At 36.3% G+C, this 10,863-nt stretch overlaps 2 protein-coding genes across 3 annotated transcripts; one reads left to right on the top strand and one right to left on the bottom strand.

Annotated features, from left to right (window-relative positions):
• The first annotated feature begins 853 nt into the window (after positions 1-853).
• ankmy2a (ankyrin repeat and MYND domain containing 2a) lies at positions 854-6,555 on the top strand. 2 transcript variants are annotated; one of them, XM_085177313.1, is made up of 10 exons: positions 854-1,075; positions 1,510-1,574; positions 2,430-2,568; positions 2,675-2,773; positions 3,186-3,346; positions 3,649-3,863; positions 4,248-4,383; positions 4,584-4,712; positions 4,911-5,040; positions 5,624-6,555. In XM_085177313.1, exons 1-10 carry the CDS (start codon positions 1,009-1,011, stop codon positions 5,761-5,763), a joined length of 1,281 nt encoding a protein of 426 aa, XP_085033439.1. In that variant the 5' UTR covers positions 854-1,008; the 3' UTR covers positions 5,764-6,555. The 2 variants fall into 2 exon arrangements, with proteins under 2 accessions (XP_085033439.1, XP_085033440.1); XM_085177314.1 differs by lacking the exons at positions 854-1,075; positions 1,510-1,574 and adding an exon at positions 1,900-2,370 and having other exon boundaries at positions 2,411-2,568.
• Positions 6,556-7,874: 1,319 nt separating this feature from the next.
• On the bottom strand, positions 7,875-10,031 carry lrrc72 (leucine rich repeat containing 72). Its single transcript, XM_085177316.1, has 7 exons — positions 9,711-10,031; positions 9,544-9,617; positions 9,374-9,443; positions 9,212-9,293; positions 8,314-8,427; positions 8,098-8,187; positions 7,875-8,015 (listed from the first exon to the last, which is right to left on the bottom strand). Exons 1-7 carry the CDS (start codon positions 9,723-9,725, stop codon positions 7,915-7,917), a joined length of 546 nt encoding a protein of 181 aa, XP_085033442.1. The 5' UTR covers positions 9,726-10,031; the 3' UTR covers positions 7,875-7,914.
• Positions 10,032-10,863: the final 832 nt, after the last annotated feature.

Below are 10,863 nucleotides of genomic sequence, written 5' to 3' on the forward strand. Positions count from 1 at the left end.
GGTATTTACCCTTCCAAAGAATTTCTCAGACGTCGCTTTGCTATTGATAATAATTCTTGCTCTTTTTGTGATGGGGATATTGAATCAATAGAACATTTATTTTATAAACATTTATTTTATTTTATCTTCCCAAAGATTCCAAATTTACTTGAATTTTCTAAAAATGATATTATCTTTGGTTCTCTAAGAAAAGAAAAGAAGCTTGAAAATGTTCTAAATGTAATAATTATTACGGGCAAATTCTTCATTCACAAATGTCGTTTTCTGAAAACAAAGCCGTCCTTTTTTACTTTTCACAAAGAACTCTGCCTCTTCCTCTCATCTGTTAAATTTATGGACAAAAAACAAGCTCTGGTTCTCAATCATATGATTATTGAATTAGATCTGCTAGAAAACCCCTAAGGTATAACGTCTTTTTTTTTTTTTTTTTTTTTTTTTGCTTTGATTCTGTTTGGGTTTTTTTTTTTTTTTTTTTTTTTAATTTGTTGTTGTTTTTACTTCCTGTTCATTATCTATCTTCTATATGTTGGAATTCAGCCTGTTCTGATACTATTTCATGTTGGGAAATAGTATCAGATTGCCATTTGTAGAGATTGCCATAATTGTTGTACATTTCTGTGCAATTAAAAAAAAAAACTTTCTAGACTTCCGTGGAACTCATCAGTTTTTTAAAGGGGGGTTATCTCTTGCACTTCACTGTTGTGACATATGATGAGAAAATGTGACATTATATGTAATCCTCATATTTCTTAGATTTTTTTGTTGCATTGTTCTAAAAAGTCCAAAAGTCCAGACGGTGGATTAAACGTTGACGTATTTTTGACTGTGACACATATCCTCCCTACTAGGGGTTGGCAGTGGTACATTCCAGATGACAGCTCGTTCTGAGCTAGCCTTCATGCCTGAGCATCAGCATACTGTCGGAGCCACGGACAGTGTAGAGTTATTTGAAAACTCGGTGGTTTATTTGTGCCATTATAGTCTCGTTTGAAGCTAATATTGGCCAGAATGTCTGCTTTAAAGAAAGGAGACTTGTCACCAAGTGAAAAGGAGTTGTTTGAGGTTATTACTGCAGGTAAGCCGGCTAACGCTAATCCCTGAAAACACAATACAGCAGTTAGCTCTTGTTAGCTCTTTTGAGAAAATGTGACTGAATTAAATAACTGAACCGCAGTTAAAGCCGTGATGCATGTTTGCAGCTCCTTTATTAATAGCAGTTGACTTTAAAATTAGCTGTGTCAAAGCATATGAATAGCTGATGTTAGCTCAAAGCTAATCATTCAGGCTAAAATGTAGTCCCACCTCACTAATGCCAACTTGCAGGATAACATGAGTTTTAAACGTGATCTAAGTGGACCGAACTACGTGGTAGATTAGAATGATTATGCAGTGTATAAGTTGGACTATGGCAGACTAATTTAGAAAAAAATCTTAATTTAATATAGTTTAGTAGCTGTAAATCGTAGTGTTGTGTATACTGAAATAATACTGAGGGTTTTTTGTCTTTAGGAAACGTTCAAGAGGCCTCAAGGTTGCTGGGGTGTAAGGATGTTCGAGTCAACTGTTTGGATGAGGTAAAAGAGTATGTCTGATCGCAATATCGAGAAAACAAAACGTGCACATGTAACAAAGCACGTTATCTCTCTCGTCTCTTTTACGTATTTCATCGAATGTTGACTTGCAATGATAATTTTTAGTTACGTTTAATTTATATTAACAGCGTATGCACTAATAATTCTTTTTTGAGTACAAATACTAAATCTGGTGTCATAAATTGACAACTTACTGGACATTTTTCAAAAGCTCCTCTCTACCTCGTTTACAAGGGTTAGGGCCCCCCTAACCCTTGTAAACGAGGTAGAGAGGAGCTTTTAAAAAATGTCCAGTAAGTTGTCAATTTAGATTATTTCTTGTGTCTTATCCTTGTCACAAAAATCGCATTCATCTCTAATTACGATATAATCATCAGGCCAAAAGGTTCAAATGGTAAAATAATAACTACATCTGAGACACCATCTGTGGTTTCTTCTAAAAAGTAGGTCTTTTCATTTCAGGACTGCAGTGTATTTGTGGAGCACACATTATGGGCTATTTAAGACAAGGTCAAACACATGTGTTGCTGAATAAAAGGACAAATTATAAGTCACCACTCTGAAGGACTTTAGAGGACGTTTGTCCTGTCCACCTGTCAGAAGCAGATGGTTGTAGTTAGATGTTTTTTAACTTTACTGTACCTGTAGTAGATGGTGAAGGTAAGTACAGACAGATAATAAAAACAAGCATTTTAACTGTTTAGAAGCAATTGTAGTAACCATTTTTTTAATCTATTAGTTTAGAATTTTTTTCTGTAAATATTTCCTTATTTCTAATCTTTGCTTAAATGCAATAAATATCAGCAGCTTTTCTTAACTTTTTTGTCTTATCCACAGTATGGGATGACTCCTCTCATGCACGCCGCTTACAAGGGAAAAGCAGACATGTGCAAGTTGTTGCTTCAACACGGTGCAGATGTGAATTGTAATGAGCATGAGCATGGATACACAGCGCTGATGTTTGCTGGCCTGTCAGGTAAAACCTGTGTGTGCGTGTTGGTTTTAATCGTTCCAGCAGCATCACTGAAGAATCAGTTGTTTCTTTATTAAGTGTTGTGACTTTCCTTCTTTTGTGCCTGCAGGAAAGACTGATATCACATGGATGATGCTGGACGCAGGGGCAGAAACAGACATAGTTAACTCTGTCGGAAGGACTGCTGCACAGATGGCAGCTTTTGTTGGTACGTTTGGAGTAACGGTTAGCGTTTAGGTCTTCAGTGGTCTACACACAAAGACAAAAAGACAGAGACAAAACCTTTTTAGTCAGATTTTATTTTCTTCTCTTTGCATGGAAGAAAAAAACTAGAGATTGGCATTAGCTTCAGTTTTTTTATGTATTTCTTTTTCTTAACATCCCTTACCTACCTACTTGACCTACATTAGATACAAATTATTGGAACTGACTGATCTTGGGTATGATCACTTTTTTTCGATTATATCACTTCATTTTTTGCTAGCTGATACATTCCCACCATCCGTGCCCTCCATACACACTGAAGAAATCTTAGAATTGCCTTTAGTATTTCTGTTTGACTGGTCATTTATTGTACATGTGCTAAAACAAATGAACAAACTAATTTGTTCTCTCTTTAGGGCAACATGATTGTGTCACAGTGATCAACAACTTCTTCTCCCGTGCCAGACTGGATTACTACACTAAGCCTCAGGGTTTGGAGAAGGAACCCAAGCTACCACCCAAACTTGCTGGACCTTTGCATAAGGTCATCATGAGCACCAACCTGAACCCTGTCAAGGTAAAGCTTCCCTGGTTTCTAAAAGGTCATGATATAAAAATATATAATTGATGCAGCTATTGTTATTACCCACTGATACAGATTAAAGTGCTGTTGCAGTCTTTTATTTATTCATTTGCAAATATTACTCTGATTTCTTCTGGTTATGGGCATTGTGCAGCAAACCTTCAAATACATTTTGTCACCGAGCAATGAACGGAACTGAAAATAGATTTTTACATCACAAATTATGAGCAAAGACATTAAATGTAAACTGCATTTCTTTTACTAAGAAGAACCTCAGTGTTTGGTTTGTTTTCCAGATGGTGATGCTGGTGAAGGAGAATCCTTTACTGGCGGAGGTGGAGGCGCTGGACAAATGTCGCCGTGTGATGGAGCTTATCTGTGAGAAGTGCATCAAGCAGCAGGACATGAACGAGGTGTTGGCCATGAAGATGCACTACATCAGCTGTGTGCTGGGAAAATGTGCCTCCTTCCTCAAAGACCGTGAGGACAAACTAGATGGTCTCCTTAAGAGGTGTGTGATCTAAAAATGATCTTTGTTAGACCTACGATGATCTAGTGTTTACTTTCTGTGCTTTTTTGTGTGTGTTAAATAAATGTAAAGGTAGCACAGGTTAGAATAGGTTCTTAATTAATTTTTTTAATGCTTCTAAGCAGCTTTTCATGGTAGGGCATTTGTTTTTGTCAGTGTTGTGACCAATATGGATCGTAACAACACTGATGGTGACAGAATTGTTGGTTATTGTACCCACTCTAACACTCAAGCCTGATCCTGAGTGGAGCTATGTCTGTTAAAACCAAAAATTCCAAAATGCAGTGAATTTTATTATTATTTTAAGTTATTTTTGAGATGACATCCACTGTACAGTTATAAATACCTCTAATCCTTGTTTTCCAGCTTGCTGAAGGGTCGGGACTCTGATGGTTTCCCCGTGTATCAAGAGAAGTTTATCAGAGAATGCATTCGCAAATTCCCATATTGTGATGCTACTCTGCTGCAGCAGCTGGTGCGGAGTATCGCTCCTGTAGAGATTGTGAGTTTGCAAATCCAACTCACTGGAAAGCTGAATGGATCAAAAGGCTAAATTAAGCGTTGTGTGTCTTTTCATGAAAAAACAAAAAAGTCAGAACTTTGTTTTGAATAGGTTTCATTCAAGCTTAATGTATTTTGTAATTAGCTGTGTGTGGTGGTTGATTTGTGTCTTTTTTTTTTTTCTTTCTAACATCATTGCAGGGTAACGACCCCACAGCTCTGTCAGTGCTGACTCAGGCCATCACCGGTCAGGTCGGCTTCATGGACGCAGAGTTCTGCACGACCTGTGGAGAGAAGGGAGCCGAGAAGAGATGCTCCATCTGTAAAATGGTGAGCGCCAGAGCTACAACAGATTGTCGGTTTTACCTCAACAATGAAGCCTGTTGTTGTTTCTTTGTTTTAATTTGATGTGAAATTTTTAATTATGACCTTTTCTGAGAGTCCTTTCTTTAACTGAGTGCTTGGATTGTTTACCTTTTTTGACATAAACGGTGTACAAATAAAGTTGTTGTTTTTCTTTCTCACCAGGTGATCTACTGTGGCCAAGCTTGTCAAAAGATGCACTGGTTCACCCACAAGAAAGTTTGCAAGAAGCTCCAAGAGCAGAGAGAGAAACAAGAAGCAGAGGCAGCCAAACTGAGGATGCAACAGAACAAAGGTCTTTTCTCCATCAGAGAGTTAAAATAAGTCACACAAAATAGTAACACAAACATTTGTTTGTTAAATGTTACAAAATGTGTGTAATGACAGTGTTCTAGTAAAGTAGCATCAGTTCCATTTTAAGGTCATTTTAACATCAATATCTGACTTTTTACTTAAAATTGTCTGCTTCAGGATCAGTGTGAATAGAGCCATCATGTTTCAATATTTTTTTATTTTTTTATTTTTTCTTTAAATTCCACTTTTGAGAAAACCCTTAAAAGCTCAAATTTTCTGCTTATGGATTTACAAAAAAAAATATTTTCAAATTAAAAAAAAAATAAAAAATTTTACATGCTTAAAAAAGAAAATTTTAAAAAGGGAGGCATACAAAATAACATCACTAATTAAGAACTCATTTGAATTTTCTCCCATATTTAAATAAACTCACAGTAAAAGCATGCTGTGAAAGACCTTATATTAAAATATGATCAGTTTAATATAGAACTTTAACTGACGGTCATCAAGAGTTGATCAGGATAAAACACAGAGCTGCATGTGATTAAAATAGGTTTGAATGACTTGTCTTGTTTGTCTTTCAGAGGAGAGTAAAGCTGTGCAGGATGCCACAGACTCCATGCAGGAGCTTTCAGTAGACACTAGCAGTGAGGTCACCCCTTCAAACACTGCAGCAGAAACGGAAACATCAGACCCTGAAAGCACCCCAGCTGCTGGCAACTGATGAACATCTGACAGTTGAAGACAATGACCATCTTCTCTAGGGTCTATCCACACACCACAGAGAGCAAACTGGCCATAATAATAAACGCCAGATAAAGACTCGAAGAAGGACTCATATTTATTTACAATCTAAGACTCTCACCATAATGGCAAGACACATCCGAGGAATGCAGTCTTTGTGTCCTTTTTCTAAGTTAACTTTTCATATGGAATCGTTATAATATCTGAATGTGAACACTGCATAGGCTAAAGTGTTTTTGGTAGACGTCACTGGGAGGGATTCGTAATGGCTCACATCCATTATGGAAAGCAATTCTGCCTTAAACTGTAGCAAACTGTGTGGGAATGAAGTAGCCAATCAGAGTTGTTGTTTCTTTGCGGTTATTTGATGTATTTCTGGGACGTCTTTTGTACTGAAAACATTATGGGAGCTGTGAGTGAAAGGCATGGCTGAAAAATGTTGACCAAAAATGTATATTTTTTAAATATAAATGACATCAGTTTATTTTTCATGAATGATGAGATGTGACTTTAATTCTCAGGATTTTCCAAATTCCGACTAAATAGAAACATTTACTCCAACATCCACTGTTGAACAAGGACATCATGTCAGGACGGCAAGTGTCAGTTTGTCTTGAAAGATCTCACTGTTGTAGTTTTGATGTTCTTTCATTTGTTGTGCACCATGAATTATTAGAGAAGCTGAAGTCAAAATATCAAGTTCAATAAGGCTGTGATTGTTCTGAGAGCTGGTGACTTCAAATACATTAAACAGAGACCAACTTCACTGAAATATGCTGTAGAGTTTCATTTTTTTTAAGTGTATTTATTTATGTTTGTACACTCACTCCTGAAATTATCAGGGTGTGTTTAGTGCAATCGATAGCATGTAAATCCTGTGAAACACACTTGCCCCTTTACTGTGCCCTATTGATTTGTTTCGAGTCTTCCTGAGGACTTGACAAACATATTCAGCACAGCTTCCCTTTATTGTTCAAAATGCCAATTAACACTTTAAACTTTTGCCTATAAACATTAAAAGTTACCAAGATGCATTCTGGGACTTGACACCTTTTCATAGTTAGGTAAAGACATGTGGAAAATCATTTTGGCATAAGCATAAATGTCAGCGATGGACGAGGAGGCAGAGCGGTTCTGCTAATCAGGTGGTTCGATTTATCCAGTATGCATGCCAAAGTGTCCTTGAGCAAGATACTAAAACTCAAATTCCCCCTAATGCATAGATCTAGGTATGAGTCCTTGATGGGGTAAAGACATTCAAGGATTAGAATAATGAGCTGTATTGATGTGCAAATTTGTGAATGGGTGAATTGGAGAAGTTCTTTGAGTGCTGGTATTATTTATCAAGTGTATTACTTTGAGGTTTATTGGTCAGATTAAAGTGGAAATATGTATTTATCATATATTCTGAGTGATAACTGGACTCTAAATCAGTTTTTATTCTGTAATTGTTAGCTTCAACTTTGCTAATTAGGACCAAGCATGAAAACATCAAGTATATATGTGACTCACATTGTTTGTGCTGCTGTAACTTTACTGTATGGTTTCCATTGGTGGTATTTAACATCCAGAAGTGACACATATGAAAGAGCATGGAAATGTCTTTTACAAGGAATCTGTAGTTCCGAGTATGTTGTCCAGGAAAGAACTGGTTAAAATGCGACGCTTCCTACCGATTTGAAATAAAGTCTGAGTATATCCTGTTCAGCAGAGAATAAACCACATTCTCCATTAACCCATTAAACTCTCTTGTTTAGTGCACACTTAAGATGACTGTACAAACTGTTACTGCCAGTTTGCATCTATCATTTCGTTTTGCATTTTATTCTGTTTGATATTTGTTTTCATTTCTTTTCATCTCTGGGGTCATCTGTGGCTCACTTTGTGTCAAATAACATTTTGGGGTTTTTCAGATTTATTTTTACGGTCAACTTCTTCCTGTGATTGTTATTGGTCTTGGGGGAAATCTTCAGTTGTAGCTTTTTTTTTCACTGTTTTGGTTTACTGGTACTTTAGGCTATTCAAATTTACGTTTGCAGTGCACCTTTTGCTCTATTTTGAACATATCACAGAAATAATGAGAATGGAGGAGAAACTTTGCACTGTGTAATGACTGAACTTGCATAGGAAGTTAGGAAGACTGGCGTCTTCCAAAAGCCACAGACTGGAGGACGCGGTGACAATCCTGACTGTAAATCTGGAACGACGTCTTCCTCTCTGCTGGCTTCACTTCTAATAACACAACAGAGACAGTTCCTGTGTTTGTAATGACAAACCGCGTGTCCGATATGTCAGAACATTTCAACATCTTTACCTTTTCCATCTAAGATCTGGAGTGAGGGCAGGCGATGGATTACATGTTGGCGATAGCCAAGTTCATGAGAGATGGGATTGAGGGAAAAAGCTGCATTTTAAAATACACAGTATAGTCAAACATCCACATTTGCAGATGGATCTTTAAAGCATGAACAGAATTTCTCAGCCCAGGTTGTTGATCTGTGATGGGTGTGGTTGATGGTTCAGGACTCACTGGCATTTTGGAGCTGCTGCATCCTCCTGAGCTCGTGCATTGTGTCCTCCAACCCTCTGATCAAGTTGTTGTGAAGAAACAGGATTTGCAGGCAGGTCAGATGACTTAGAGCACCTGTGTGGGAGAGAAAGTTTGAAAAAGTCACGACTACATATGTCTTCTTTTCTAGAACTTTTTCTTCAGGTCCCTACAGCATATCTATATGCATAAATGTGCATGTCGAGGTGAAAAAATTACTTTTAATAATTAAAAATAATTTAAGCATTAATTCCAGCGCATTTTAGAGTAAAATGTTTTTTCACCACTTTATATTCATCTGATTTGTGTAGTAACTTTAAAAAAAAATCAAATAAGTAATCTAAAAATACATAAGTAAGTATATATACAAGAAAAGAAATTGTTAAATGTTAAATCATTAAAAAGATGGGACTGTGTTATAACAGAGGAAACTGTGTATTATTTCAAAATAAAAGTACAAAAGTGTTTGTAGCCTCCCCGAGTATTTCAGGGAGTTTCAGAATTTAGCATAATAAGGACCTTATATACATGATTTTTTCTTCAAATCAAATCAAATCAAATCACTTTTATTGTCACATCACAATAAAAGTGATTTGATTTGATTTGATTTGATTTGAAGAAAAAATCTTGTAATTCAGGTGATGCTCTTTCTTAAAAGAAAGACTGCAGCACTTGTTTCAACACCTAAAAATTAAAGTACCTAACTAAATATGTTGCAAACTGTGAGTAAAAATTGAAAAATATATTATACACATATTTTTAAAAAATCTGCCATTAGACTTTCTTTTGATCCAGTAAAAATCACGTTTTTTGTGTTTCTTTTTGTTGTTGTTGTTGTTGTTTGTCTCTTTTTGCATTCAGGGGAGACTGAGAGGTTAACCTGAGACAGACTTGATGTTGTTATTTTGAAGGTAAAGCTCAGTCAAACAACAGTTGACGGAACGGCAGCTCAGCTCTCTAATCTGTAAGAATTAGAGAGAAATAAATTTAATCGTCTGTTCCATCCTGTATGCAAAAAAAAAAAAAGCTGTAAGTAGATTACCTGGTTGTTGTTCAGCCACAACGTCCTCAGAAAGTGAAATCTTGATAAATCAGGAACACTGGTGAGTTTTCTGTTTAACACAATACAAACCGTCTAAATAATCTCTGGAAAATTTTCCTCTGTAAGTTAAAGATATACATATATTTTAGAACAGTTAATGCTTTTCTTACTTTGTGGTAAGGCTGAGTTGACAAACATCGCGGTCCCTTCTTATTCCACACTTCTGGAGATAGTCTTCGATGACCTGTGGGTAGTAGGAAAAGGAAAAAAAGGGGTAAAACTTACATTCATGGCTGTGAAATGGTTGTGAGAGGTGTTGAGGTTAAAGCCGATTCACCTTGCCCACCTCCATCTTCTGCTATATTTCCTGACCAAGGCACACCTGTTGCCAGGATACACCTGTTGAAATCACAACAAACACAAAAGTTGCTCTTCTATTTCAAAAGAATATGTGATTGTGATATGTGATGTTGTTGGCTTTGCTCTCATAGGGCTGTGGGAGATTTACGCACTTTTTGTTCATTTTTGCACAGGTTAAAGAGTTTATGTTTGTAACATCTGCAGGACAGCCAGAGATCCAGCAGAGGGCAATGCTTCACCAGACCTGAGTGGCAAAGTCAGTAGAATTCATTTAGGTTAAAACAGTACATGCAGCAACCTAAATGATTAGTCAGATTTTTCTATTATCGCCAGCTGCATTTCAGCCACTTAGTGCAGTGATTCACATTTAAATAACAACAGTTTAAGTCTCCATATGTGGAAAGTCATGTTTAAAGTACTTTTTTCCCATTTACTTTATCTGAAATTTGACTGTTTGTTTTTATTAACGTGCTTGCACGAACTATGTGTGCAACAAGGATGGCTTTTTGACCCCAGATACTACCCTCATGTTTACTGTCTGTTAGTCATAAGTAGAAACTGTCTTTTGTGCTCTCAGACAGTTAACTGTTATTTCATGTGACTGGGCATGAAACAGAGCACTAAAACCCATTTGTGAAACTGACAACGGGAAAATTTGCTACGTTACTTGTTCTACATTTCTTTCTTTGTCATGGCTCACTGGTCTTCACATTGTTGGAAATAGTTTTACTTGCATAAATGTAAAATCAGGCTACACTGTTACATCTTCAACATTACGTAAATATTTTAAATAGAAAATATGTGTATAGTTTTAATAATTATTTACATTTACAAATATTTACATTATTATTTTATTTAAGTCCTTCATAGACTTCCATACATAAAACTGAAATTATGGCTCTTGAGGAACTTGTGTTTGGTCACATCTATTCTCAATCTAATCTTAATTGACTTAATCACTTTTGATTAATCAAAGTACTGATATACTGTAAATAGCCTCAGCTTGCGGTCAATTTGATGGGTGTTCAATCACATTTCATAATCTTCTTTATCAGTTGGAACAGGCTGATTGTAAAGTGGTTGCATAAAAATGAAAACTGTCAGTGGGAAGCATGATGATGACAAGATAC

Source organism: Neolamprologus multifasciatus, chromosome 11, assembly GCF_963576455.1.
Source record: "Neolamprologus multifasciatus chromosome 11, fNeoMul1.2, whole genome shotgun sequence".
NCBI lineage: Eukaryota > Metazoa > Chordata > Actinopteri > Cichliformes > Cichlidae > Neolamprologus > Neolamprologus multifasciatus.